Consider the following 27,649-nt stretch of genomic DNA (forward strand, 5'->3'; position numbering starts at 1 on the left):
TGTCCAGAATAGGTAAATCCATATACGCAGAAAATAGATCAATGGCCAAGAAGGGCTGGGGAGAGAGGGGAGAGAGAATGACTGCTAATGAGCAGAGAGTTTCCTTTTGGGGTGCTGAAATGTTTTGGAACTAGAGGTGATGTTCCACAACATTGTGAATGTACGAAGTGCCACTGAATTCTTCACTTTAAAGTGGTTATTCTGTTATTTAATTTTACATCATTTTTTAAAAAGCTCCTTGTTCACCCATCTTCCTAGTCCCAGCTGTTTATCCAGGCCCTTAGGGAAAGGGCCCCTGGCCCCTCGCCCCTCTCCTTGGTCACCATGAGGGCCTGGCTCAGCACCCCACCTTCTCTAGGTTCTGCAAGTCCTTGGAGACTGGCTGCTCGATCTTGAAGATGCCCAAGTTGGCACGGAGACTGTTTTCTTCTTCCCGCATGGCATTCAGTGTGGCCCGCACTTGTGCAATCTGCTCTAGAGCAGCCTGATATCCCACATTACTGGTGAAGGGGCCTGTGGAAAGTCCAAGGTGAGGCTCAGATGCCTCTCAAGGCCACAGTCCTCTGAGAGGCCTGGCGTCCCTCTCCCACATCCTCGTGGGTAAATCCCACTTCTTCCTCACGTGAGAGAGGGAAGGAAAGGAAAGGAGAGAATGCATTGAAAGAAGGATGAGTAATCTCACCAAACTACTGCATTTGGCTTGAGAATCAGAAACAGGTGGGACTCGGGGTGGGGTGGTATAGGAAAATGGGAAATGGGAGCTGGGCTGCTGCCTTCTGACCAAAAGTCAGAGACTACAGTTGTGTTGCTGACGGAAATGCTGCCGCTCCTCACCTGCCCCAGGACAGTCCTTCCTCCGCTCATCCTCGTTTGCACCTGCCTACACTGTCGGCTTTGAAAGAGTGGGTCAACAATGGTAAAGAAGCGGGAGACCAAAAGAGGGGTACCTTTGGTGTCAAATTCTTCCAGAAGATTATGTGCTTTCTTCTTGAAGTCATCAGCTGAGTGAATAAGGCTTGTCTTGAATTTCTCCTTGTGTTTCTTCAGCATCTGTTCACTGTCCAACAGAGTTTGTTGGAAGATGACCCACTCGCCATTGAGACTGTCCAGCATCTCCAGCACCTGGAGACATCAAAGAGGGGAGGTGACCCACAAGCAGAAGTTCTGTCCTTCTCACCAACGCTTTTAAGGACTCTTTCTGATCCTCCAGAGCAGAGTCGCTGGCCAAGTTCTACATGCAAAGAGGCCCAAAGAAATCAAGCAGTGAGTTGCTGGGCCTAAAAGAAATCCACAAGCCAACCAGAACCATCACTTGAGTTACCTTTGGCCCTCAGAGGCTTCTGAACCTTGAGCCTTCCCCCTGCCTCACTTCTCCGCTCTCCCTCCTGACGGCACCGGGGTCTTCTGTGCGGGAAATGAGCTTCCCACACAACCCGCTGCTGGCATGGCTCAGCTTGGGTGGACCAAACCCCACCGGGACTCACACTGTCCTGGACTGGCACCTCGTACTTCTCAAGAATGGTGAATTGCTCATGGATGGGAGGGATCTGGGTCTCCAGGTTGGGCAAGTCATGCTGCAGTGTATCCATGAGCTGCAAACTGACCCCCAGTTCCTCCAGCGTCTGGGGAGGGCGGCTTATTCTAAAGTCAGACAAAGAGAGCGCGGGTCAGCAGACAGGCCAGGGCCTGCTCTCCCCACGCCTGTGCCTGCCACCCGGGCCCATACTTCTCCACATTCTTCTTCAGGTAGGTGTGCAGGTCCAGGAGACGCCGGGCGGCCATCTCCTTGAGCAGAGTTGTGAACTTGTTCTGCCACTCATTGCAGTGCTGCACCAGCGAGAACTTGAGATGCGAGCAGTCCAGCAGCACAAACTGGATGCTGAGGACTGTCTCCTCCTTCTGCACGTTATTAGCAACCTCCGTGTAGCTGAAAGGCCCATATTCCTGCTAGGACGCTCTTTTCTCTGCAGACATGCCCACTGCCCTGATGCTAGTTCAAGTTCTCATTTCCTACCACCCAGACCTGAACGACAGCTCTAAAGCATTCTGCTAGTCCCAGGTGTCTCTCATTTCAGCACCTCCCAGACACACAGCTGTGATCATATCATTTTCCCAACCACCGTCCACAGGATAACTATCAGACTCCTTAGTCTGGCATTCCAGGCTTTAGAGTTACATAGATCTGGGTTGAGTTCCCACTGCTGCTCCCTAGCTCTATGACTTCAGGCAGATTATGTAACTCTTAGAAGCCTCAGTTTCCTCATCTGTAACACGATGATAATAATAGACCCTACATCACAAGGTTGTTGAGAGAATGACGTTGGTTGTTGTACATAAACCCCTTTGCATCCTCCCTTTCCTCTACCTGTGTTCCAGGCTACTCACGCTTTGATGAACATGCTTATGTATTCCCATCTTTATGCCTTTGCTTATGCTATTTCCTCTACCTGGAATGCCCTCCCATTGCCCATCTCTGCCTGTTGAAATCCTACCTGTTCCATAAAGTGCAGCCCCCAAATCACTCCCTTCATAAAGCCTTTCCTAGTGTCCCTGGCTGAAAATTCTCTCTTCCCCCATTGGACTACCTCGGTACCTTGGGAACCTTAATCATATCCTTTTTACATTTGAAGTTTGTATAATAATAAGTATGTTAGGACAGCACTTTAGAGTTTACAAAGTGCTTTTACATATAATTAATAATCTCACAACCTTATAAGGGAGGTGGTGCAGTATCCGTTTTCACAGGAGACTGAGGCCGGAGAATCTGAGTAATTTGCCTGAGATTACACAGCTAGAAAGTGGTAGGGCTGGGATTTCAGCCATCCTCAGTGCACCAACGCTGCTCTTTTATCTTCCAGACTACACCACAGCCCTCAGGAGGAAAACACTTGTTTATCTCTTTCTATTCCTCACAGACCCATAGGACAATTGTGTTTACATAACAAATGAATGAATAACCAGAGGACAAACAAATGGGAGTTCTTTCCCTGCCTTCAGAATTTAAGCATCTTTTTCCATTTAATTCCTATCTACCTTCTTAAAATTAAAGTGTTCACATCTTTCATCCTTTATACCCCAAGCATTTCTTCCTTTCCAATAGAACCCTGTGGATACTCCCCATCTAAACGGCCTTTTCCCTAAACCTTGTCCAGCTCTTATCAGAGCTGAGAAACAAAGGTCCACTGCCCTAGGTCCTGTTCTTTTCCTGTAGTTGAGGACACATTTTCTGCACCTCTCCTTACCCCCTACCTACCTTCCTGAGTCTATAGACCCGGAACACCTGAGATCCCCCTACCCACAACCCAGGCATGTGCCCTAACTGGGAATCAAACCAGTGACCTTTTGGTTCATAGGCCAGCACTCAATCTACTGAGCCACACCAGCCAGGGCCCTCCCGAGATTCTATACCTCTTAGAAACAGACCTGCACATCCACCTGCCCTCCTTACCGGGCAATGTCAGCATCAAAAGAAGAGACAGGGGGGTTGAGGCGCTGATAGCGACGAATAAAAGAGTCCTTGTTGATCTCCCAGATCTCCCGATACATATCCCAAGTTTTGAGATAGTTCTGCAGCAGGCTTGCATTGTTGGTCATACCGCTGCTGATCTGGGCCTGGACCTTCTTGATGTCCTCATCTCGCTCTTCAGGACCCAGCAAAATGCTTCTCATTAACTTTCATTCCACCCAGGTTCCAGCCTGGCCCCTGGCCACTGCCCCAGACCCTCCATTCCAATACCACCTCCCCAAAGAAATAAGACTCAAACATGAGCATTAGGAAATAAAGGAGAAGGCAGAAAGTAAGAGTAAAAGTATGAATCTAATCTGTGGGACTCGGATGTATCACCTGTTGGTATCTGCACGTGTTATATCCCGGCCCCAGTCCCAAATTTGTCCTTCCTAGTCTTCCACCACAAATCCCAAATCCCTGAGCATCACTTACTAATCTCTGCCTCAATCCCTGCCTTTGCTTCCATCCCCAGTCCAGCCCCTTGACCTGCATTTTTTACCCGTAATGGAGATGACTGGCCCAGTGTGTCTCTCCTCCTGGCTCTGCCCATTCCTAAGCCTCTGCTACCCCTGCACCAGATGCCCTCCCCATGGATCACTCACCCACAATTGTATGGATGGGGTCACGATGAAACTTGCGCTTGATAAGAATTTCAGGGAGGTGGCGGAAGACAGAGATGGTGGAAAAAAGGTGGTTGCCAATGTCAGTGACCACACTGGCCAAAGTCTGCAGGGTGGGTGAGAATTCCACCTGTGGGAACACAGCAGAGAGAGCCTGAGGAGACAGGCCTAAGGGCCAGTGAGACTGAGCACCTCAGAACCAGGTCTGTCTACAGGCCATAGGAGGAAGTCAAGGCCAAGGGTCAAGCTTAAGGAGTGAGGGAGACTGGTGAATAAAGTATGAATCGTTTTCGGGTGCTGGCAGCAAAGTGATCCCTACCTGCGGCACACCTCCCTGTATGTCATTCTGTAAAGTTACAAGGACTCGGAAGAGTGGGTTTGGAGTGGTCTTCCCATCCCCATTGATAGCTTTGGACAGTTCCAACAGGGACCACTTCACGTTCAGGCGCAGGGCATCCTCCATCATGCGGTCCAGCCGAATCGTGTACAGCATCCACTGCTGCTGAATCTGGCAGGAAGAGGGAAGGGATGAGGACCCTCAGGGAGGACGGGGAAGATCCAGCCAACAGGGGTGGGAACAGGTTGATTAAATAGAAAGGCAGGACTCTGAGTCCTGAAGAGAGAAGGTTTGAAAGACCGAAGGTTGGGTAAGCCCAAGAATAGAGTAGGATGTTTGAGAAGCACACACTGGGGGGATAAAAAACAAACTAACAAACAAGAGAGCTGTCTGATGAGACTGGGGGACTGGCGGCTTCCCCAACCACAAAGCCCTGGCCACGGGGGCCCTACCTCACGGCCGTCGTTCTTGAAGACTTCATAGGAGTTGGTCATGATGGCTACCACATCCTGGTGCAGGCTCAACAATTTCTGCTGCACAGCTGCCCGATGCTCTCTTTGGTCCTCCTCAAATTCCAGGTCCCTGTACACTCGTTTGCCACTAATGCGTACCAGCAGTGTCTCTGATATCTCTTGGGCTCTCCAGCCAATGGTCAGAGTGGATGCCTTGAACTCATTCACAATTGTCTGTACCTGGATTCAGACCACCCCCCCCCCATAGGGTAGGGGTTCAGCTTGGGATGAGACCCTCTGGGCCTAATTCGATCCTCCCACCTGTCCTCTACCTACAGTTGCTGACATTAAAAAAAAAAAAAAAAAGTCCTTCTCCAAGCACACTTAATTTCTTTCCCATTACTCCCTGGTCTCTCCACCACTACCTAAGACTCGGGTATTAATTTCCTATGCACCAGCCTTTTGTTCAGCCTTTAGGGTCTGATGACCGTGGCCTACCTTGCTGGCATGTATGCGACAATCTGTGATGAAGAAGGCACTGGCCCCCTTTAAGGCCCAGTGCAGTTTCTTGAGTCCAGGGTGGATCTTCTTATCCAGGAACCGGATACGCTCTTTGAACAAGGCCTGCTCGTCTGCGGACAGCACGGCAACGATCCTGTGAGAGAGCAGACTGGTAGCCGATGGGGACAGGCGCTGAAGACCTCCGCACCAACAAACTTGGTGCAAAAATCAGAAAGTTCACGATTCTAGACTAGTGCTTTCCAGTAGAACAGTCTGCAATGATGGAAATGTGCTACAAGTTGTGCTAAAACAATAGGCTGTGAAGCATTTGAAATGTAGCCTATTCAAATGGGCGACTGAATTTTCAAATTTCATTTGATCTCAATTAATTAAGTAAAATAGTAATAGTCACGTGCTGCTAGTGGCTACCATGAGGGATAGCTCAGGTCTAGACACTCAAAAAACAAAACAAAACACTGCTGGTTCCACTCCCTTGGGCTTTAATTGGGCTGAAAAATGAACCCAACACAGGACAAAGCCTCACTCCAGAAATGAGTACCAAGGGCATTCAGAGAAGGGGTGCCAGCATGGCCTTGGTCCAATGAATCTGATGTTATTCTGTGCCCATAACCATAATGTCAGTTTCATTCCTAGAGAAGTGTCCAGGCTTACAATATACACGGCCCAGGTGCACTGTGGTATGGGAAAGAACCTGGTTGTTTTTGCTCTCTACCCTAAAGGTAGAAGACAAAACTACAAGGGAATCATAAGGCCATAAGAGAGAATGTGAAACCTCTTTTTTTTTTTTTTTTTTTTTGAGATGGACAAGTGTAAAGGATGGACACTGTAGGGAAAGAACAACACCACGGAGCATAAGACAGAGGAGGCATAAAACAGCAAACGGAAAGGCTGCCGCGAGGACTGGAGCCCTACTTATTGTAGTCTCGAGCAACAAGCAGCAGATTTTCACGAAGAATGCGCAGGTCCTCTGCACGTTCAGCTACGTTCACCACATAATGGGGTATCTCAAACAGCAGCCGCTCCCAGTAGTCAATCTCCCCAAAAAGAATCAGCAGGGACCTTGGAGAGAAAGAAAAGAAAAGCAGCTGAGGGTACCGCTTAAGGGCCTAAGCAAGAACCAACAACAGACGGAGGGAGTGCAGGGCTTGGCAGCACAGAGGCATTTAAAGATGAGAAATGGCTCAGTGGATTGAGCGGCGGCCTGCGAACCAAGTGTCGCTGGTTCAATTCCCAGTCAGGGCACATGACTAGGTTGCATGTCAGGTCCCCAGTTGGGGGCGCGAGTGAGAGGCAACCACACAGTGTTTCCCTCCCTCTCTTTCTCCTTTCCCCTCTCTCTAAAAATAAATAAACAAACAAACAAACAAATAAATAATAATTTCAAAACAAAACAAAACTCCCCTATTATTAAAAAAAAAAAAAAAAAAGATGCGAAATGAAGCAGAATGTCCAGGTAAGAAGGCTGACCGGGCACATTGGTTTTTGCTCCTGTCCCCAAACCACTAACCCAATAGTAAAGGGTTTTGTTGTTGTTGTTGTTTCTTAACACATAAGCCCACAAATACAAGGAGACAACAGAATAATTGGGAAGCTGAGAAGCAGATGGATAAGAAACAGAAGAACTAGAATCCTAAGCTGGTGATGGACACAGCTGGGAAGCCATCAGTTCATGCTGTAGACTCTCTAAACGCCCAGGGGCCGGTGGCTTCAAGTATTGAGGAAGAGGGTGAAGGTGAGACTAAAACAGGAAAACCATGTGAAAGCTTAGGCAGCAGCTCTCACATGTCCCCTCCCCTACTCTGTACAGCTCAGTAAGTGCTCTGTTCGCCTCAGCAAAAGACTAACGGCTTCTCGTGTGGAGAAGGCAGTGCAGAAACACAGCAGACATCAGGCGAGAACCCCAGGCACTTCCTGCCATAAAAATTAAACTTGCAAAGGAACTAGCGTGAATGACCCATGGACGTGGACAACGTGGTAGGGATTGACTGGGAAGTGGGGGAGGTGGGCGGGGTAGGGGAGAGCAATAGGGGGAAAAAATGGGACGACTGTAATAGAAAAACAATAAAAAATATATTAAACAATTAAAAAAAATTAAACCTACAGTTTCTCTCATTTATGACAGAAGAGGCCCTCCTCGCACCCAGGTTGGCCCTTCCTCCTGGGCTCTGGGTTCTGGCAAGGTTTCCTCCTCCTTTCTCAGACGACCTCCTCTCCAGCTCTCCTACACCCTCAGCCTACTAGCTCCTTCCCATCAACATTAAGTAAGGCCAAGTTTCCACACTTATGAAAAACAACAACAAAACCAGCCTCCCCTCGGCTCCATATCCTGGCTACAGGTACCACACTCCGCGCTCCCCTTTACAGCCTCCCTCCTGAAAAGCATTAGCCTCAAGAACTCTCTTCATGTCTTTTCCTCCCACTCCTCAGCTGCCTGAGAGCCACCCCCGCCTCACCTCTAAAACTGTTCTCATCAAGTTCCTACATGACTTCTTGTAGCTAAACCTCAGGGATCTCCTCAGGCTCTGTCCCCCTTGATCTCCCTGTAGGTCTTCCATGGATGGCTCCCCGCCTTCCTTGGACTCTCTTCCTGGCTTAGAGACCACAGTTCTCCTCTTGTCTGCCCTGCCCTTCAGTAGAAGCATGCTTCTCTCTCCAGGGTCCCTTGGAAATCACATTTAGTCAGGCACTGGAGACCCAGCCAAAAACCTCCTTTCCCCGGGAAATGCAGTTCCCTTAAAAAAGGGCTCCTCTGGTTCCCTCACACCCAACACTCTCCCTGAATGATCTCATCCACTGCCCTGGGTTCAACTGCCCTCTATAAGCTGATGACTCCCAAAACTGCATGGCTAACCTGAGCTCTAGACTTCTTTTTTGTTTATTTGTTTTTTCTAACCCTACAATACATCATCTGCATATTGTACTGTTCGCCATTCCAAGTCAAGTCTCCTTCTATCGCCACTTACCCCGCCTTTACCCCATCTACCCACCCTGGCTGGTTTGGCTCAGTGGATTGAGCGTTGGCCTGCGAGCTAAGTGTCGCTGGTTCGATCTTCCAGTCAGGGCACATCAGAGAAGGAAAACTCTGATTCCAAAAAACCTCCGCTGCCTTGCGGCATACCTCTTCAGGGGAAAGGCTAAGGGAGTAAACCCCGACAGAAAATCCGGAGCCGGAGTCCCTAAGGCGGTTTGACGTTGTAGTCAACACCGGCAACTCCTGCAGCGCACCTGAAGCCAAGCTGTATTGACTCCATCTTTCCCTTGGATCCCTCAGCTGCGAAGAGAGGGGGGGTCTGCTGCATGGGCAACAGCAGACCCTCCATATCACCCTGCCCAGGCTCTGTAGCTTCAGCTTCACTGGAGAGGACACTCCAGCGTCATCGCAAGATGTCGATTCAACACGGGAGGAGACAGATACCGTGTCACTCCCGAGTCGGACTGCATAGCCATTCTCGGCGGTGCAGATAGACTCTTAAGAAGCTACACCATCGTCTCTCGAGACGGACGGCTGCCGACGACCCCATCTACCCCCGCCCCGCCTCCTTGAGCCCTAGACGTCTATGCCCAGCTGTCCAGTAGGTATCTCTCCCCACGTTCTCACACAGACACATCACTCTCCCCGTGTCCAGAAATAAATCCATCAGCTGCTCTGCAAACTTAAAGTTCCTGTCTCAGGGAACAGCACCATCCGCTGCCTAAGCCAGAACTGTGTGTCCTCCCTCAGCCTCACTTTCCAGCATCCAACCAACCACCAACTCCTTTGGTTTTAATAGTCAAAAGCAAAGTTCAGAAATTCTGATATCTCCAAGGCAAGTGTAGCTCAACTGTGATGATAAACAGTAAGTGGCATTTGGCCTAAAGTTGAGCTAAAGAGCTCAAAGCATGTGCTGCCATATGGAAATGTAGGCCCAGTGTGACTACTTCGTGATTTTTCAAGAGAGGCCAGAAAAAGTGTGCTTTTATATAAAATCTCCTGAATTTAAAGGGTTGACAACTAATTCAACTGAAAAATAATTATAAATGGGGGCTTCTGGGATGCTGGAAATGTTTTTTCCTGGACCTGGGTGATAGTTGCAAGGGCATTTATTTTGTACCTATTTGTTAATCTGAACCTGTAAGTTTCAAGTACTTCTCTGTGTATACACTATAATTTGTTTCATAACAAAAAATACTTTTAAAGGAAAAAACTATTTAAACAATAAGACTATTTATAAAAGTGACTGGGTACAAAATTAACTTAACTCAAAGTTTTCCATTATAAAAACTGTAACCAGTTAAACATTATCATGGAGGAAAAGAGAGCCATGATAATTAAAACATTAAAAATAAAGTACCAAAAATTAACAAATTAATCATGTTTATATGTTACATTTATATATTATAAAATTATATAACACTTCTTGTTAATGTGTTAACATATATGGAAAAAATGACATGGGTAAAAAAACACAAGACTTAAATAAATGAAAAACATACTATTCTTAGACAGAAACACTCAGATCTTAAAGATGTTCATTCTTCTTAAGTTCACCTATAAATTTAACCCAATCCTTTCTCCTATAAAAATAAAAATGGGACTATTTCTGGAACTAAGCAAATCAATTATAAAGTTCTTATGGGAAATATGTATTTAAAATACTTAAGAAAACTTTGAAAAAGGAAAGTAATAAAGACAATAATTAAAACAGTTTGGTCCCTGCACATGAACAGATGAACATACCAAAACAGAATAGAGAATCCCAAAATAGACACAAATTATACTTGGGAATTTGTTATACTATAAAAATAGCAGTTCAGTACGTGAGATTGGGTCAACTGGTTAGCTATCTGGGGATTAAAAAAAAGAAAAAAACTCAAATTGTACTTCTCTCCCTACATCAAAATAAATTAGAAAAAGCCTTGGCCTGGTAGCTCAGTTGGTTAGAACATTGTCCTGATGTGCCAAGGTTGTGGGTTCAGTCCCTGGTCAGGGCACATATAAGAATCAACCATTGAATGGATAAATAAATGGAACAACAAATCTGTGTTTCTCTCTCTCTCTCTTCTCTCTCTCTCTCAAGCAAATAAATAAAAATTTTAAAAATAGATAAATAAATAAATAAGAAATGAATCAAAGATCTAAATGTAAAGAAGATCCCTAACTTGTGTGGCTTGGTTGGGCATTGTACCACAAAGCAAAAGATTGCTGGTTTGATTCCTGGTCAGGGCACATGTCTGGATTGCAGGTTTGGTTCCTGGACGGGGCGCATGTGAGAGATAACCATCAAGTTTCTCTCTCTCATTGATGTTTCTCTCCCTCTCTTTCTCCCCCCCGTCCCTCTCTCTAAAAAATAAATAAAATCTCTTTTAAAAAATTAATTAAAAATGTAAAGAATGAAATCACAAAATGACAGTAAATTTTTTCATATTTTAAAATATTTTCTATTTTAAAATGATTTTTAATTTAAATTATTTTAAATTACAATTGATGTGCAGTATTATATTAATTTCAGGTGTACACCCCAGTGATTAGACATTATATAACTTACTAAGTGATCATCCTGATAAATCTCTTACCCATCTGACACCATTCATAGTTATTAGAATATTATTAACTATATTCCCTGTGTTGTACTTTACATCCCCCTGACTATCCTCTAACAACCAGTTTGTACTTCTTAATCCCCTACACCTTTTTCACCCATCCCCCCAACCCCCTTCCCATGTGGCAACCTTCAAAATGTTCTCTGTATCTATGAGTCTGTTTCTGTTCTGCTTCTTTGTTTATTTTGGTTTTTTTGTTTGTTTGTTTTTAGATTCACTTGTTGATAGATATGTATGTATTGCCATTTTATTGTTCATCTTCTTTATCTTTTTTTTCCATCTTTTTCTAAAGAAGACCCTTTAACATTTCATGTAATACTGGTTTGGTGGTGATGACCTCCTTTAGCTTTTCCTTGTCTGGGTAGCTCCTTTCCTTGTCTCAGAAGTTCCTTCAATTCTAAATGATAGCTTTGCTGGGTAGAGCAATCTTGGCTGTAGGTCCTTGTTTTTCATCACTTTGAATACTTCTTGCCAGTCCCCTCTGGCCTTCAAAGTTTCTGTTGAGAAATCAGCTGACATTCTTATGGAAGCTCCCTTGTAGGTAACTCTCTTCTTTTCTCTTGCTGCTTTTAAGATTCTCTCTTTGTCTTTACCTTTTTGCATTTTAAATTTTTTTTAAAAAATAAACTATCTTAATTAAAAATTATTTAATTTTTCAAAATCTGTTTGGTTTATTTTCTTTAAATCAAATTGCACTTTTTAATCGCAAGATAAAAGGTTCCACAACCTGAAGTGGCTCTCATGAAATTTTGTATTCTGAATATTACTGAAATGTTATTTGGAGAGAATATGGAGGTAAATATTCCAAAATATTTTGTGTCTGTTCTACAGGAAAGTACTGAGTTACCAATATGGAAAATAACATCACATTTCATGTTTTGCAAAGGATTATATTTTCATATTTATTGGAGAGTAATCTTCCAATGAAGGAAATTATTTCAAGAGTTTATTTATTTGTGATATGTCCTTTAAGGGACTATGGGACAAGAAATACTGTTTTTCAAACCTTGACAGACTCCACTAAAGTTTGTGTTATTTTTGAAACTGTCAAAATATGACAAAGTGAAGAAGGGATTGCCAGACATTTAAAGAAAATCTCCAAAGTAAAAGAGAGTGGCCAAAACAAAGGAAAATTACTTTCAAACTAGAACTCCAAATTCAGCCACTGTCCAGCAAGTGGAACACAAAAAACTATTGTTGTCACTCATGCAAGAACTCAAAAAATTTACCTCCTATGCACTATTTTTGCAGAAAGATACTAATGGATGCACTACACCAAAATAAAGGCATAAACTATGAAAGAGAGAGACTAAGGAAATAGGAAATCAAACAAGAAAAGAAGCTCAGGGAAGACCCTGCGTAGCAGGAGGACAGTGAGCTCCAGGAAGGATAGCTCTAAGAAAAACATGAAACCATGTCGTACCTTACAAGTAACATAGTGAGGAAAAATATTATTCACATTGTTTTTATGGTTCGTCTGGAAGAATCAATGATAGTGAACAACATACTAACAAAAATAGTGAGGTAATTATGAATTTCAAAAAGAGCAAACATTGTACAAGCGAGGAAAGTACTGTAACCACAGAAAATTACTCGGCTCAGCAGTAAACAATACTAACAGAGTCATATTAAGATAAACACTGAATATTGATTTAACCAAAAATTGTGCTATAACTACACTGGGAGGATGGGTGAGTGTGAATATATATTGGAACATTTCTCTCAGCATAAACATATTTTCATATCTTCTCCAAACTGGAGGCCTTAGATTTGTCTTCCTAAATATCATGGCAAGTGTACTTGGGCATATATACTATATAACAAAATGTTTCTTCATTCTCTCATCTTGATAAGATTTTCAAAATAACTTGAAAGCAAATTATCAAATTTTAACTTGTCAATAAACAGGATGAATTTGTATAATACCTTCCGGATGTTAAGGTGAAAACCCGATGAGAAACTTCTTTCACAATGATGCTCAATCTTCGCCAGAAGTTTGTCAATAAATTTCTGGAGTGAAAATTTTGTTTTATTGACAAATATACTTTATAAAAAGAAATCAATCTGGGGAATTATCTTTGTAAAATATTTTATGCCCTGGCTGGTGTAGCTCAGTTGATTGGAGCATCATCCCCTAGATGGAAGGGTCACAGGTTCGATTCCCAGTCAGGGTACATCCCCAGGTTGCAAGTCCAATCCCTGGTTGGGGCGTGTATGAGAGAGCAACCAATTGGTGTTTCTCTCTCACACTGATGTTTCTCTCTCTCTCTCAAAGCAATGAAAAAAAAAAAAAAAGTCTCGGTGAGGATAAAAAAATTTTTAATAAAATAAAATAAATTCTAATTTATCCTCACATGAGTGGTCAGGCAGAAGTAGGAAAGTGAAGTTGAATTTAGTGCTGACAGCCCAGAATAAACTGACCCAATGGAGAAAGCACTATATGATTGGGGGTGAAGGGGAAAGTGGAAGCTCTAGATATAAAAAACAAACAGATGTCAGTGTCCCCCATCCTGCTCTGGGGAAATTCCACTCCACAGAGGAATCTGCTACATGACGTAGTGATAACACAGCTCTTTTCAGTCAGGGTATAGCCAACATCTGGAAAACGTTTGTGATAAGTGCAATCAGTAAAGCTGGTCTGGCTATAAAATGTAGTAAAACCCAATTTCGACTTCAGAGTTCAAATATTTGGGATATAAGCTGGGATAACAAACCCCTTGTGAGATAAAATAGGTGCTATTAGGGCCTGGAAGGCTCCCACAACTCAGGGAGAGTCAGGTAATTCTGAGGACAATCAGGACTTTTGAAGGCGTGCTTATTTCAAGATTTTATCTAGACACTGAACACAGAAGAGAAAATTGATAAAGTTATCTGCACCTCCTGGAGTGTTAATAGGTTTGGAAAAGCTGAAACTGTCTTGGATTTCTTTATTGGTTTGATAAGCCCAGATTTTTCAAAATCATTCCCTATGATCACGTTTTTCCCCCCATACATTATTTATTGGAGTGAAGCAGTTTTATCTTAAAACCACAAAAATGTAAAGCAGCTTATAACAGATTTCTCTAGAAAACAACTGCCAAAGATAGGAGCACCTCTTCTCTCTGGAAGAAGTCTCTAGCCATTATTTGGGTTTCAGCTAAACATAGGCCATAAATATTTGGCCCAAAGTTGCCTTGTTATACTCTATTATAACAATTGTGCAAATGACATTTTAGATAAATATCTAACATGTTCCTCAAGAAGAGATGACCACAGCAGACAGGAAAATTCTCTCTTAAGTTTATACTAACTAGATGGACACTAGCTCAAACATTTGGTAAATGCATCACCATGGAGGGAAGGGAACAAGGTATAGGAAGCCCAGTTGAGATCCTCCAGGACAATATTCCAAAAATTTATATGGAACCACAAAAGACCCCAAGTATCCACAGCAATTTTGAGAAAGAAGACCAAAGTTGTAGATATCATGCTACCTGATATCAAATTATACTACAAGTGTATAGTAATCAAAATAACATGGTACTGACATAAAAATGGAAATATAGATCAGTGGAACAGAATAGACAGCCCAGAAATAAATCCATGCCTATATGGTCAATTAATATTTGACAAAGGAGGCAAGAACATACAATAGGCTAAAGTCATTCTATTCAATAAAATGGTGTTGGGAAAATTGGACAGATACATGCAAAAAAATGAAACTAGACCACCTTCTTACATTATATACAAAAATCAACTTAAAATGGATTAAGACTTAAATGTAAGACTTGGAACTATAAAAATCCTAGAGGAAACCATAGGAAGTAAAATCTCTAACATTTCTTGTATCAATATTTTTTCTGATATATCTCCTCAGGCAAGCGAAACAAAAGGAAAAATAAACAAATGGGACTACATCAAACTAAAAAGGTTTTGCACAGCAGAGGAAACGATAAACAAAGTGAAAAGACAACCTACTGAATGGAAGGAGATATTCACCAATGATGTATCTGATAAGGAGTTAATATCCAAAATTTATAAAGAACTCATACAACTCATCTTGGCTAGTGTGGCTCAGTTGGTTGGAGCATCATCCCATTCACTGAAAGGTTGTGTGTTCGAGTCCCAGTCAGGGCACATGCCTAGATTGCAGGTTTAATTCCTTGTCAGGGAACCAACAAAATGAGAGGCAACCAATTGATATTTCTCTCTCACATCTCTCTCTCTCTCTCTCTCTCTCTCTCTCTCTCTCTCTCTCTCTCTCTCACCTCCCCCATCTCTTTCTTCCTCCCCCTCTCCAAAGCAATGAAAAATATGTCCTCGGATGAGGATTAAAAAAAAAAAAGAACTTATACAACTCAACGCCAAAAAAAACAAATAATCCAATTAAAAATGGACAGAGAATCTGAATAGACACTTCTCCAAAGAGGACGTACAGATGGCCAACAGACATATGAAAAGATGCTCAATGACACTAATCATCGGAGAGATGCAAATTAAAATCATAATGAGGTATCACCTCACACCTGTCAGAAGGCGATCATCAGTAAATCAACAAATAATAACTATTGGCAAGGATGTGGAGAAAAGGGAACCTCCATGCACTGTTAATGGGAATGCATATTGGTGCAGCCAGGATGGAAAACAGTATGAATGTTCCTCAGAAATTAAAAAGGGAACTGCCTTATGACCCCATAATACCACTTTTGGGTACATATCAGAAGAAATTCAAAACACTAATTTGAAAAGATAGATGTTCCCATATGTCCATTGCAGCTAATTACAATAGCCAAGATATGGAAGCAACCCAAGTGCTCAGCAATAGACAAATGTATAAAGCTGCGGTATATATATACAATGGAATTTTACTTGGCCATAAAAAAGAATGAAACCTTACCATTTAGGACAGCATGGATAGACCTAGAGGGTATTATGCTAAGTTAAATAAGTCAGAGAAAGACGAATGCCATATGATTTCATTTATATACAGAATCTAAAGAACAAAATAAATAAATAAAACTAAAACAGATTCATAGATTCAGAGAACAGACCAATGGTTGCCAGAGGGGAGGAGTGGTAGGGAGCTGGGTGAAAAGAGTGAAGGGATTAAGAAGTACAAATTGGTAGTTACAGAATAGTCATGGGGCTGTGAGGTACAGCATGGGGAAGAGAATCAATAATATTGTAATAACTATGTATGGAAATACTAGGGGGGGGGAACTTTGTAAAGTATATGATTGTCTAACCACTATGCTATACACCTGAAACTAATATAAAATAATGTTTAAAAATACAAAAAGAGAAAAAGAAATTCTCCAGTACAAAATATTCAGAAACTTTATGGAAATTTTACAACTTATAAGTTCATCAATAGTGGACTGATTGATTCTATTATAGTACAGCCGAACTATGGAATGCTATGAGCCATGAAAAATAATTTTGTACTTTTGTACCTACAGATTGGAAAACCTCCCACACATATTGTTAGCCTTAAAAGAAGCAAGTTGCAAAACTAATTGGTTATAATGTGATCCTATTATATGTGTGCATCGTATTTTTTTTTATTACATGGTAATCATGGTTACCTCGTAGGAGTGGGGCCATGTGCTAGATTTTTACTTTTTCCTTTATATACTTCTACAGCAACCTTTTTTTTTTTTTTTTTTTTTTACAGTCAGCATGCACTACTTTTGTAATTTAAAAATATCCAGTATCCCTGGCTGGTGTGGCTCAATGGATTGAGCACCATCCTGGGAACAAAAGGGTCGCAGGTTTGTTTCCCTCTCGGCGCACATGACTGGGCTGCAGGCTGGGTCCCAGTTAGGGGTGTGCAATAGGCAACCTAGGCAGCCAGTCGCTGCATCTCTCACACATCAATGTTTCTCTCTCTCCCTTTCTCCCTCCCTTCCCATGTCTCTAAAAGTAATTAAATAAAACCTTTAAAATGAAATGAAATAAAAATACCCAGTAAAGATTATAAAAATTAAATTAAAACAATCATATGAAATGAAGGGGAGGAGAGTGATAGAAAATATATAACAAATCATTGAGTGGTTATCTTAGGGGGAATTTTTCTGCATTTTGAAACTTTTCTAAAATTATCAATAATTTTATAATGGGAAATTAAATCATTTTGAAGTACTTTGAATGTGCAGAACAGTGTGTACAGTATGTTCCTATTTATATGATACTATACTTATGTAGACATACACTCACCCCTGGAATGGTACACAAGAAACTGGTAACATTGGTTCTTTTTCAGAGAGACAGGGAGTCACTGAGGCCCAGCAGTAGTCGGAGACTGTTCATTCTCTACCCTGGTAAAACTTTTGAATGTTACAATGTGCAAGTTAAAACTATTATATCACCTTGCTAAATTTATTTTGAAAATACCATGTTCACCAAATTTTATGAGGCAATTTTTTGAAGGGAAAATGATGCCTATCGATTGTTTATTCTTTGTGAAGACTTTTACATGTGCCATCTTGCCTCATGACAGCCTCAGGAAAGGAGGTTTTAGTCCTTGAGGAAACAGGCTCAGAGACTTCATCAGCTTGCCTGAGGTCACATGGCAAAACAGACCTATTCCAGGTTTCAGACTCTGGCATTGAAGTCTATGCTTTATTCACTCTCACGGGCTGGTCCTGAAGATTAGAAGGAAGTAGCCTCCAACCACTGCTTACCTGTGGCATCTCTTAACCTCTTTCTCAAATTCTGTTTTCTCTCATACTTAAAATGTAAATATCAACCATTGGTATTTAATAAAATTCTGTTATTTGAATACAGTCCTTTAGTTCATGGAAAAAGGGCAATTTGTGGGCTGTGTGTGCTCATTACACACGTGTAATGATATGAATATGAGCACCAAACACAGTTCCTTTAGGAGAAGTACCCATCTTGATGAAAGAATGTCTTGCAGATTCAACTCCATTATGTGCTTGCAAAAGTCATAGCTAGGGTAATACTGGCCTAATCTTCCATCTCTTCAAAAGATTATTATTGGTTTATAAGGCCATTTTTATACGATCCTGCTTAGCCATACCTCAAGAAGCCATGAACCCTATGAAACCCTATGACACCCATCACTGATCGAAAACTTAGCACAAACCTATACCCCTTATCTTCACACTCTGCTTCTCAATTGCTTCCTAATCCATGTGGCTTCTAACATCTCAGTCCTTCTCACTGACGTCTTCGCCTCACCCCTCTGGCCTGACATTCAGCCCTGCTTCTCCATCTTGATTCTTTCATTCCTTCCTCAACCATGAAGCGTCATCTCCCCCTGGTTAGGCTGCCTTGCACTGCCCAGGACAGACACACTCAGTTTCTTGTGTGCCCAAGACTCCTTCTCTACACGGGCCTTTTCTGGCAAAGCTTCTTCTACATTTGCCCAACAAAATAAAGACATTCTATGAGTTAAAGCCAATGCTAGTAGCAACAGCCTGGAAGCGTGGGAAACAACTCTTATTTTAGCACCTCACTGATGACATGAGGGAGCCAAAACCGATCAAGTAAAAAGTTATTTCCTTCCGATCAGGAAAAAACTGTCACCAGAAGGTTTGTAATCTCTGTAGACAGATGCCTTACATAGCTCCTTCTTTACTTTTCCTCTTCTGCATCTTATAATGGAAAGGAAGCACCGCTCCAAGAGTAGATAAAACTACTCACTCACAGAGTAACAGAAGGCAGGGACTTTGCCATTGTATAAACTTCCTGGGCCTGTCTTGGTTCCTAGCACATGGAAGGCACTCAGTATGTATTTTTAATAACTAATAAATGGATTAATTAAATTTTAAATAATTGTAATGTGAAAATGTTACAGTGATAAAGCTGTAGGAAAGGGCGGGCATACTCTGACAGCCCCATCAGTTCTCAGGGAAGCCCATTTCATGGCTCACGTTTGGGTGATTTAGCTAAGCCATCATGGCCCTCTAGTGGCAGAACACCTACATCACTGGTTTAGCAAGTTAGTGAGGGGCTTCTTTTTTTACCGATAAAACTATAAAATTAAAATTAAGACATGATAGGAAACATATTAGAGTATAAGGGAGAGTTAGAGAAAATGGAGAGAAAACCGAAAGATGGGAGTTAAACTCTCGGGAGAGTTGGGGAAGGGAATGGCACCAAAGACAGAATAAGCAGAAGGAGTCAGATAAAGGGAGAACAAGTGGCGTTGGGTCTTGTACTTGTCAAAGTTGACGTCCAGCATCCCTGCCTTCTCCTGGCTGATTCGTAACAATGGCGTATCCAGTCGCCGAATGCAGTCCTTATCCAGCGTTGCTGTCCAGTCTTGGAAGGTTTTTCGAACCAGTTCATCAATGGCTTGAACCATCTGCTGATAGGTATGTACACTCTCCTCTCCAGTCCCAATGTGAGGCAAGAAATGAGCACTAGAAAGACACTAAGGAGGAAGAACACAAATGAGAGGAGCCTACATGCCACATTCCTCCATGTTACCATCTCCCTGAGGTCACACACACACACACACACACACACACACACACACCAATAATATGTGTAAGACTTGCTGCGGAGATTAATTTTGACTTAGAGCAACAATTTTCTTTGTTCCTTCCTTCATTCATTCCTTCCTTCCTTTCTTTATTTTTTAGAACACTACTAGGATTTTTTGCCATTTAATTATTTTTTTATTTTTAAATTACAGTTGCCGTATAATATTATGTTAGTTTCAGGTGTATACCCCAGTGATTAGACATTATATAACTTACTAAGTGATTATCCTGATAAATCCCCTATCTATCTGAAACTATACATGGTTATTAGAATATGATTGGCTCTATTCCTTATGCTGTACTTTACATCCCCCTGACTATTCTCTAACAACCAGTTTGTACTTCTTAATTCCCTACACCTTTTTTCACTCATCCCCCCAACCCTCTCCTATCTGGCAACCTTCAAAATGTTCTCTGTATCTATGAGCCTGTTTCTGTTCTGCTTTTTTGTTGTTTTTTAAATCCAATTGTTGATAAATATGTACTTTGCCATTTCACTGTTTATATTTTTTACCTTTTTTTTTCTTCTTCTCAAAGAAGACCCTTTAACATTTCTTGTGATACTGGTTTGGTGGTGATAAGCTTCTTTAGCTTTTTCTTTTCTGGGGAGCTCTTTATCTGCCCTTCTATCCTAAATGATAACTTTGCTGGGTACAATATTTTGGTTGTAGGTCCTTGTTTTTCATCACTTTGAATACTTCTTATCAATCCCTTCTGGCCTGAAAAGTTTCTGTTGAGAAATCGGCTGACAGCCTTATGGGAGCTCCGTTGTAGGTAACTAACTGCTTTTCTCTTTTTGCTTTTAAGATTCTTAGCGCAGTGATTTTCAACCAGTGTATCATGGCAGGCACACTGGTGTGCCTCAAGAATTTTTAAAATATGCAATACCTGACTATTTAGTCAGGAGTATTAACCTCTTTTTCTTTAGATTGTCAAATTAAAAAATGGCAACAGCCAACACAATTATAGCCATCTGGTGTGAATGGATCAAAATTATACATAATTTTTTGTCAGATCAGCAAAAAAAAATTTTTTTTGGCTTGCTGCATAATTTTAGTAATTAGTTTATGTGTGCCATGAGATGAAAAGGTTGAAAATCATTGACTCAGAAGAAAGGTAGAGCTAAAAAGAAGAGTGAGAAGAAGAAACCAAGTCACAATGAGAAAAGGAGTCAAAATAAATATTAGTACAGAGATTCAGTTCAAAAAAAAGTTGGGGAGGGAAATTACACAAGGTGAAGAATTTAACAGTTACAAGATTGAAAACTACTATGAGCCCTTCCTCATCATAGTCTTACCCCACCACTTCTTAAGAAGCCTCCACCCCTGGCTGGTGTGACTTAGCAGACTGAGCACCGGCCTGCAAACCAAAGAGTCACTTATTTCATTCCCAGTCAGGGCACAAACCTGGGTTGCAGGCCAGGTTCATAGTAGAAGGCACGCAAAAGGCAACCACACACTGATGTTTCTCTCCCTCTCTTTCTCCCTCCTTTACCCTCTATCTAAAAATTAAAAAAAAAAAATAAACCTTCCAGTTGTCTGTGGGCTGCCTTATTCTCTCCCAGGACCAAGTACATGCTAGCAGGTAGACTTACTTTCCCAAAAAGTTAGTTGTTGGGTTTTTTTTTTCTGTTTCTTTGTACCTGTTCTTCTAGGGAGATCAGACCCAATAAGGGCCTCACCCATCCAGACCTCTGGAGTTTGAGGTTGTATTACTTCTCTTTTGGTGGTCCAGCTTCTCAGATACTGGCCCCATTCCTCTTCTTCATCTTGACATGAAATGCCTAAAATGACCCATGTTCTACCAGCCAGGCTCACCATTGCTGAAAATCCAAGACCATGGCCTGCCTCACTGAAGAGCAGCATCTGCCACTCCCCTGGGCAGACTTAAATGTCTTGTCATGAAAATGCTCTAGAAGATCTCTGTGACGGGTCCCTCCCAGCATGTGGCACAGTCTGCAAACTCTACCATCTTACTGAGGACAGGTTTTAGGAAAGGCTGGACACTTACATTCATGACGCGGTCGATGCGACGCCGTAGGATCCGCAGCCAGTACGCCTGTCCAGAGTACTGGGCCATGTAGGGGTCCAGGTGCGGCCATTTCTTGTTCAGTTCATGGTTCACAAGGGCCAATTCACTATTAAACAACATGTAGAGATCCACCGCCTTCTTGTCATACGTGCGCTTGATAGCCTAAGGAAGAAGCAGAAGTTGACAACATCCCCTGGGGATGTGGGTTCCTCCAGTTACTCCTCCTAGAGGGAAGCTACAACCTGCTGTGTAAGTCACACTCCTTAGCGATCTGAAAACCAGGGGAACAGGAGAAAGAAAAAAGACACTGGCAATTTAGGACACAGGGAAGAGCATGAATGGAGGCAGCATAGTGTCTGGAAAGCTCAGGAGGAAATCACGGAAAGCATGAGAGAACTGGGGGTGGAGGAAGCAGGCAGGTGAGTGGCACCTCGCGGGCTGCAAGCCTGTGGAAGGTATCCAGCAGCAGCACTCCATGCTCCACATCTCGAACTTTCTCGAAGGCAGAGGTGATCAAGTTCTGAGTCATCACCTCCAGGTCCTTAACTCCAGCACGGAAACTGCACCATTAGAGAGGCATGTTGAAAGGTGGCTGCCTTCACCTGCCCCCAAATACATCCCCTGAGTAAGAATTCTGTGTTATGTACTAAGAGCTTCCCACGTACCAGGCAATGACTAAGTGCTTTACATGCATTAATCTTTTTACTCCTAAATCAAGGCAATGAAATAGGTTCTGTCACTAACCTGATTTCTTAGATGAGGAAACAGAGGCTCTTATTGGTAGAGTAATTTGCCCAGTCACATACCTAGCATGTGGCTACCTCTGGAACCCTTCCTTGCAGCAGACACTTCCCTCCTTGCACTCCATCCTGCCTGCTCTTCCCCTGATCCATCACCTCCATACTTTCCTTTTACACTCTCGCCACTCATCCTATTCTTGCTTCCCCTGACCTCCCTTCCCTTCTCTACCCAGTCAGCCTGTGGTTCTCTCACCGATTGTAGTCTTCATGCCAAGAGGTGTTCTTGACATCCAGGATGCCCCCGCGAACAGCTCGCAGCGTGTGCAGATTTTTATGAAAGATGTCCTCAATCTCCAGCAAGTTCCGTGTTACCTGGGGCCCCTGGGCACCAAAGAAGCAAGGAAGCGGACCTTGCTTGCCATCTTCCCAGCGGGCAAAATGGTACTGACAGTCACACACCTGAAAAGAAGTCAGCGTGAGAATTTCTGCTCTCCTTTCTGAACTTGTAAGTCCTGGGCTCTTTGATTTAGCTTTAAACATCTAAAACCGAGGGAGGGCCCAGCAGATGCAAGGGGCTAGTGGGATGCATTTTGGCTGCAGAATGGAACGTGAGATACTAAGGGCTGTGAAAACGGGCCAAAGTCTAAAAGAATGGATGGTGGCAGGGCATGCAGGAGGAGCCAAAGAGATCAAGTTCTGTGTCTAGCCTCTGCCCTAGTTGCCCAACTTCTGCCCGGGAATTCTGGAGCGGCTGCTCTCAGCTTTGATGCTCCCACCCTCATAGTCTTCCCACCTCAATAAGGTCCTTGCAGCGTTGCACAAAAGCATCAACCTGAGCGAATATGCTGGTCTGGTCTAGGACCCAGCCCTGACTGGAGAACCTGTGTTAGGAGAGAGACAGACCAAATCAAAAAGCGGGAACACTACATATCCACCTGCCTATGCAAAGCTAGAACTGGGATCCTGGGTTCCGGGGGATACTTAGAAAATGAGACCCGAAGAGGTAGTTTTCCTGAACCCTGAGAGAGAAAGCGCAAGGTGAGGAGAATCAGAGAGGAGACAAAGCGTCTCAGTTCTAGGAGAAGGTTTATACATGGTGGAATTTCAGACTTTAGGGCCAAGAAAGCAGGAAAAGACCAGGAAGGCCTCCTGGAATTGGGCAGAAGAGGTGATTAGAGTGAGAACCTAGGGTCAAGGGCTGGAATATTTGTATCCAGAGAGAAAACCTCGATCCATGAAGAAACTCTCAGGTCTAGAAAAATATAATCCGCAGATTTAAAAAAAAATAAGTGCAAGTGAAAGGAGTCGGAATCTACCCTCTACAGGAATGACGGTCGGGGGTGGGGAGTGGAACTACACAGAATGTTCGAGGAGACGCAGCGTACTGGGTATGCATCTGCACAGCCCGCAGGTAATGATCTTTCCAGGCATGGCAACAGGAAATGCAGCCTTGTAGGTCCTCTTTGCTAGAAGTGACATATCCCTCAAAGATTCGGTCCAGAGAGATGGCATGGCAGCACAAACGGATGATCTCATTGCTCATCTGCAGAAAGGGGTCCCACAGCCTCATTGTGCGGCCTTAGTTGCTCCCACCCCCGCTCTGAATCTCTCTGCTGTGCCTCAGGTCTCAGTCACCACCTTCTTGATTTGACTCCTGTCACCCATCGTGCCCAGGTCCTCCACCGCTGCTGGACAGCCCCTCTGGGCTCCCGCTCCCTCCCCACCCAGCCCACCCCACAGCCGCATTTCCCAGCCAGGGGTCAGCGTGCCCCCACACTCCAGCTCTCGCCCTCCAAGTGAACGGTGCCAGGTCCTGCTCCTCAAGAGCTGGTTTTCCTTCCTAAATCTTCCTCTCACCCACTGCAATTTCCATCTTTGGGAATAATAATAAGAGGGTCTTCCCCTCCTGTAAACTCAGCCTGGGAGTCTGTCCTTCCTGCCTCCCTCCCCATGCTCAGACAAATCCTCTTCTCAAAGCCCCTCTTCCCACCAATGGAAGCAAAATGTCCAGCCTGGGCCCCAACTCTGAGCATCACTAACGCTGATGATGCAGGCAGAAGCCTTTGGTCTCTGGCCGACCGGAAGGCTGCTCCTCACTACCTGTTCACCACAGGTCTTCTCTTACAGGAATTCCACCTTCTTCAGAAAATCTGAGTTCTGTCCGGAGAGGCACCTTGTAAAACCCTCTGTCCTACTCCCTGCAGACGCGTACCTTTCGGAAGAGGGAGGTCAGTCTCTCCCGGGTGTTGTAGTGGGGGGAGTTGACCCAGATGATTCGGATGAGACTGATCAACTTAGGAAGCTTACTAGAGATGTCCTTAGGCCGCATGAAGGCCAATTCCTGGTACGGTTCCTTCAGGATTGACAAAAAAGTCAGGTTTGACTGTGCTTGACAAGAGCCATCCTGCCAGTAAAGAGAAACCAGGGGTAAGTAGACTTACCCACTGGGAAGAAATGGTCCGAAGCGAGCACTTCTCATCCACCTGAACCCTGTCCTGACCTGCCTCCACCAGGAAGCGTCGCCAATTAACCCACCCGTGCCTGGGACCAGTCCTTGCAGGTCTCTGCAGCCCTCAGGACTAGAGTTTGCAATATTGAGTTTTACTCTTTTACCAGTTTCTACAAAAGTATTTTTATGTTTTTTTCTCATGTGTGAGTCCCACCTCCCCCACCAGACTGAGAGTTGCCCAAATTCAGGGGTTTTTTGGTCTATTCCTCTGGTTCCTCTAGTTGAACTCAGCACTCTGCACAAAGTTGATACTCAATGGCTGTTGATCAGCAACCAGACATGACTCACATTTATCCCCGTAGTTTTCACCATAGTCCCCTTCACTGCCCTGTTCTCAGCCAGGGTTTTAGACTTCTCCACCTAGCTGTGGCTCAACTCCTTTAACACCTCACTTAAAATTCCACCTCAGGGGAGAAGTCTTCTACCTTCATATTCTACAGATCACTCTGATCCCCTGTGTCCCCAGTACCCACATAATCAGCTTGCCATACGATATTAAATTCATTTGTAAGTGTTCATCTTGCAGCTCTCTTGGCTGAACCACATGGGCTCCTCTTCAATCCCATGCGATCTAGTAACCCTACTCTGTGTAAGTCTTATTTTCTCAGCTGGACTGTAGGGATTGAGTTCACAGAGGGTACTCAATGTGTATTTGTTGATTAACGAGCTGTCTCCCTAACTAAACTGTAAGCCCTTCAGGAACTTCCTTGTGTTCTACTACTTTTATGCTCTCCCACATGTACAAGTTCAAACACTGGGTGGGTCCGTCTTTGCTGCTGATGCTACACTGGCTCCCTCACCTTAGCTCCCTCTATGGTCCCAAGCACCGCCCTCTTTCTGCTAAGCCTCCATCCTTTGATCCACTCACAAACCTGGATCTGCTGGGCCAGTTTCATAAAAGGTGCCAAGTAGGAGGACTTGGCAAGGCGCAGGATGGACTCAATGTGTCTCACTCCCTCCTTCACCAGCTGCGTGCTGATGCTAGACAGGTCCATGCATCGGTTGCGCCAGAACTCAATCTCCTCCAAAGGACCCAGATTTTCTCCTGTGTCCACAGTCTCCTGGGCACTGAGCACCTCCTTTATCTGCCGGGTCCAGTGGATCATAGAGGCTTCAGGGCAGAATGGAAAACCTCTTCATTTCTTTTTACTGCTCCCAGTTGTGTCCTTCCCTCTGCCCGCTACACAGCAGCCCTAACCCGACTCCGTTCTCATCAGCTGGGATGCCCCTCTCCTCTGCCCTAGGATCCCTGACACACTGGCAAGGCGCTCACTCTCTAGCCGCTGCACCAGCTCTCTGTCCTTAAACACCACCTCAGGCTTCATGTTCATGGCCTCTGCGGGGATGTAGAGAACAGTGTGCCCCTCCAGTTTGTACCGAGTATCTAAGGAAAGAACAGGACCAAGGAGCTTCACAGACAAGAGTGAGTTTATGCCACCCCAGTTCCAATCACGGTTGATCACCTGGGGCCCACAAAGTATTTCAGGAGAGCAGACAGGAGAAACTGATACTTTTTTTTTTTTTATATCAGGAGGAAAAATAACAGAAGGCAAGAGGGAGATCTCATTGAGGTATAATAAGAGATTATCATAAAACAAGGTCAAAGGCCCATGCCCTCACACTCTCTTCTATGACATATGCGTTCCCCCAGGGCCCCCACACTGTCTGCACTGCCCCTTCCCCAACACGTGCTCTTTGAAATTTCGAACTCTAAGTTTGAGAAGGTCTGGCCCACCATTCTACAGCAGAAAACCATATCTGGATTGGAAGACCAGTTCTGTACCCTGTTCCAGTCATTCAACAAACACATACCAAATACCTACTCAGTGCCAAGCCACCTAGGTACTCAGGAGGAGTCTCCCACCTGCCTCATTAGCTCTACTGTTGGTGAGGCACTAGGCACTCAAGCCTCTCTGCTCACCTGTCAGGCAGGCCAAGAACCTGTGCAGATGAGAAGCAAAATGATTTCGAATGCTCTCAGGCCAGCTTGCGTTTGTAAAGATCTGAGGAGCAAAGACACCACTGAGGAGGCGAAGCAGGGCTGGGATGTAGGAACCCCGCACTGTCCCAAACTGCACAGTTGCCTCAAAGTTTTCCGGCGTGATGGGAACCGGTGCTTGGCGAATAAAGTACACAATCTGGTTCTGCGTCTGCGTGAAAGACAGTAAGTAGATCAGAGTTCAGTTGCCAGGTACAGCCATGATATCCAAAGGAACCTGAGGTTCCAATCATGAAGGCCTGGCTGAGTGACTTTCCCTTAGCACGTCCTGATCCTTCTCCAAATGTAAGTGTCATGAAGTGCTCCCTGTCCTTTCCAAGGACATAAGAAAGTCCATACCCGGAGATGTAGGGAGGAAATGCAGAGAGCATGCCTTGAGGATAGGGACTGTATATTTTGTCCAGCTTGGCTCCAGACACAAGCACACTAGGACATATTAGATGCTCAGTAAATGTTGGACAAATGGACGGATGGAATGAAAAGAATAGAATGAATAAAGCATTTTCAGATATAGGAAAAGCAGAAGGAGGACTAGAAGGAAGAGACAATTGTCTAGAATTTTCCATTACAGTTACATATACATTTCTGTCCATTTTTCATTTATCCTTCTATTTTGTTTATGGTGAGTTTTCATTGTTTACATTCAGAAATGTATAATTTTCATGTAGTTAAAACTTTTAAATTTAAAGTTTCTGACTTCTACATGCTTAGAAAGTTCATTCCCATCAGATTCACCTTTTCCTTTAGTGCTTTTATAACTACTCTTCATAATTTTCTTTAAAAAATTTTTAATAGATTTTAAAGAGAGAGAGGAAGGAAGGGAGAGAAAAACAATGATTTGTCCTTCCACTTATTTATA

The 27,649-nt window shown here is 43.6% G+C and overlaps 1 protein-coding gene across 1 annotated transcript in view; it reads right to left on the minus strand.

Moving 5' to 3' along the window:
- DNAH2 (dynein axonemal heavy chain 2) overlaps nucleotides 1–27,649 on the minus strand; it is a 102,527-nt gene that overhangs the window by 56,277 nt on the left and 18,601 nt on the right. Inside the window, exons 5-24 of the mRNA XM_090291489.1 lie at nucleotides 26,713–26,941; nucleotides 26,065–26,175; nucleotides 25,664–25,902; nucleotides 24,495–24,686; nucleotides 23,668–23,825; nucleotides 23,076–23,163; nucleotides 22,536–22,741; nucleotides 21,973–22,102; nucleotides 21,522–21,704; nucleotides 19,185–19,399; nucleotides 6,352–6,498; nucleotides 5,416–5,572; nucleotides 4,918–5,157; nucleotides 4,448–4,636; nucleotides 4,111–4,258; nucleotides 3,449–3,641; nucleotides 1,727–1,927; nucleotides 1,485–1,641; nucleotides 948–1,122; nucleotides 350–513 (exon numbers count right to left, since the gene is read on the minus strand). Coding sequence (XP_090147615.1) covers nucleotides 350–513; nucleotides 948–1,122; nucleotides 1,485–1,641; nucleotides 1,727–1,927; nucleotides 3,449–3,641; nucleotides 4,111–4,258; nucleotides 4,448–4,636; nucleotides 4,918–5,157; nucleotides 5,416–5,572; nucleotides 6,352–6,498; nucleotides 19,185–19,399; nucleotides 21,522–21,704; nucleotides 21,973–22,102; nucleotides 22,536–22,741; nucleotides 23,076–23,163; nucleotides 23,668–23,825; nucleotides 24,495–24,686; nucleotides 25,664–25,902; nucleotides 26,065–26,175; nucleotides 26,713–26,941 — 3,522 coding nt within the window. The remainder of the gene's footprint in view (nucleotides 1–349; nucleotides 514–947; nucleotides 1,123–1,484; nucleotides 1,642–1,726; nucleotides 1,928–3,448; nucleotides 3,642–4,110; nucleotides 4,259–4,447; nucleotides 4,637–4,917; nucleotides 5,158–5,415; nucleotides 5,573–6,351; nucleotides 6,499–19,184; nucleotides 19,400–21,521; nucleotides 21,705–21,972; nucleotides 22,103–22,535; nucleotides 22,742–23,075; nucleotides 23,164–23,667; nucleotides 23,826–24,494; nucleotides 24,687–25,663; nucleotides 25,903–26,064; nucleotides 26,176–26,712; nucleotides 26,942–27,649) is intronic.

This window comes from Furipterus horrens, unplaced genomic scaffold (genome assembly GCF_987537825.1).
Source record: "Furipterus horrens unplaced genomic scaffold, mFurHor1.1.pri manual_scaffold_11, whole genome shotgun sequence".
NCBI classification, from domain to species: domain Eukaryota; kingdom Metazoa; phylum Chordata; class Mammalia; order Chiroptera; family Furipteridae; genus Furipterus; species Furipterus horrens.